A 2,574-nucleotide genomic window follows, 5' to 3' on the forward strand; every position below is an offset into this window, starting at 1 on the left:
TCTCCGACTCAGAATGGTACTACATAAAGAGATATATTGACATATAACGACATAGATTTTATATATATATATATATATACAAACATACACATAGTCATATACATATAGATAGATAAATACAGGCATATATATAGATATGATACATACAAACACACACACATATATATATATACATAATTAGATATATTGTCATATATATACATATACATGTGTATATACATATACATATGCATATGCATGTGTATATACATTACATATACATTACATATACATTACATATACATTACATATACATTACATATACATTACATATACATTACATATACATTACATATACATTACATATACATTACATATACATTACATATACATTACATATACATTACATATACATTACATATCCACATACATATATTTGTATATATAGATCACAGGTGGCAAGCATCCTCTGAATGATACCTGACAGAGGCGCTGTAGTGCTTGTGGCTTGACGCAATGCTTGTTATGGCCTTTGAATGGGCTGGGCGTAGTTCGTACTGCGTGTGATACGCATTGACAGCTGCGCTCTCCCCAGCCGTAGACATCAGATACTCTTCACGTTCACATTTGATCCACAGACGAAACGTCAAGCCACCTGAACGAGGAAGTGTATTGATTGATTGAGTGCATGAAAACGTCTACATACCGCATAAAGTGTAGGGCATGAACACGTTACAGTACACGAAAACACTTACATACCCCATATAGTGTAGAGCATGAACACGTTACAGTGCAGCATGGGTGGTAGTACACTAAAACGTTCAAGTGCAGCGTTTAGTGTGGTACTGAGTAATACGATGTGTTTGACCTACGCGTTCACAAGAGCAGGCACAACCATTCGAGAGAAGAGAAGTCTATGCACTCGGCTAAACGAAAACGTGGCCCAACTTTGTGGACGGAGCACGTGGGTTGCACAGTGTAGCCAGATGTGGGCACACAAGCGCACGGTTAGCGCTAAACGTTTGATAGCACTGAAACGGATAGCAAGTGCTCTAACGGCTGGTATTCAAGTAGATTCAACGCAAAGCGACAAATATACGTTCACACTACCGACAGCCCATCACGTATACGTTCACACTCTCCAATATCCAACCAGGACTATGGCCAGACCTCACTGACCTTTGGTGACGTCGGCAAAACGCCCGCCCACACGCACGTCCAGGAAGTGTGCGTCATAGGTCAACTGCTTCGACGGATTGGCATTGCCTCTGAGCGCTTTTGTTCGCCTGGTGTGGCGAGGTAGCGGATGCGTAGTATAGGTTACATGTATGTGGTAGTTTATTTATATGTATGCTATAATTTATATGTATGTTGTATTTACATACATGATATAGTTTACATGTATGGTAGAGCTTACATACATGATATAGTTTACATGTATGGTAGAGCTTACAGAATTACTATAGTTTACATATATATGTCTTAGTTTACATAAATATTATAGTTTACATATATGTTATAGGTTCAAGAAAGTTAAGCTGTTTCATAGTTTTCTGATCCGTTCGAAGTTTCCGAATACGGTTCGCGAGTGACATCGCAATTACATCGTTTTATGCCAAGACCTAAGAATAAACAAATAAAATAAAACTCTTCCAACACTCATGCGAGGACGCTTCCAGGAACCACTTTGCATGGACGTCCTATGTACAAGAGGTTAGTAAGAGGTTAGCGTATTTTAACGCACCTTGTAGACAGCTTGTCTGGTGCTGAACCAAACAGTGGCAACGCTCACAAACCAGCCCATGCCCGATCTCAAGCGCACGGCGTGACAGACAGATACGTTCACGCTCCCCTGCGGACGCAATCACCATACCAACCACTAAACGTTATCAAATCCACGTACGCAGACCGTTAGAATACAAACAAACGTTATATAACCCAAGCACGTAGACCGTTAGAATACGAACAAACGTTATCAAATCCACGCACGTAGACCATTAAAATACGAACAAACGTTATAAAACCCAAGCACGTAGACCATTAGAATACAAAAAACGTTATCAAATTCACGCACGTAGACCGTTAGAATACAAACAAACGTTGTCAAATACACGCACGTAGACCGTTAGAATACAAACAACCGTTGTCAAATACACGCACGTAGACCGTTGGAATACGAACAACAGCCTGCATACGTCTTCTGGTCAGCCTCTAGCAGTTGCTTTAGCTTGATGTTGAAGGCTGCTTTGATGTGTTGTATGGCTTGCAGATCATCCGGCCACTTACTGCTGGTCTCCATAACCAAGACTACGTCCATCGCTTCTTGGTAATAGGAGACATCTATGACAATACGAATAGTTTGATTTGATTTAGTTTAGTTTCGTTTAGTTCAGTTGTGTTGAGTGTTTGTAGTATAAGACATCTGTGACAATACAAGAAATGCAATGTCAATGTATACGATAATCCGAGGTAGCCTACGACCACATCCATAGCTAAATAAAACCACACAACAACAGCGACGCATCAAAGCTTTGAAAAGGTTAGGCCACTCTAGTTTCAAAAGAAGCGCATACACGAACATGCGTGTATGTGTGG

General features: G+C 40.0%; 1 protein-coding gene across 1 annotated transcript; it reads right to left on the reverse strand.

Moving 5' to 3' along the window:
* Positions 1 to 459: 459 nt before the first annotated feature.
* On the reverse strand, positions 460 to 2,323 carry SARC_14206 (hypothetical protein; the record flags this gene model as incomplete). The annotated part of the gene is made up of 3 exons (XM_014291660.1): positions 2,175 to 2,323; positions 1,159 to 1,265; positions 460 to 634 (listed from the first exon to the last, which is right to left on the reverse strand). Coding segments are annotated over exons 1-3 (404 nt in total), but the record flags the coding sequence as incomplete, so codon positions are not given.
* Between the last annotated feature and the right edge of the window lie 251 nt (positions 2,324 to 2,574).

The sequence above is a fragment of the Sphaeroforma arctica genome (genome assembly GCF_001186125.1).
Source record: "Sphaeroforma arctica JP610 unplaced genomic scaffold supercont1.4295, whole genome shotgun sequence".
In the NCBI taxonomy this organism is placed as follows: domain Eukaryota; class Ichthyosporea; order Ichthyophonida; genus Sphaeroforma; species Sphaeroforma arctica.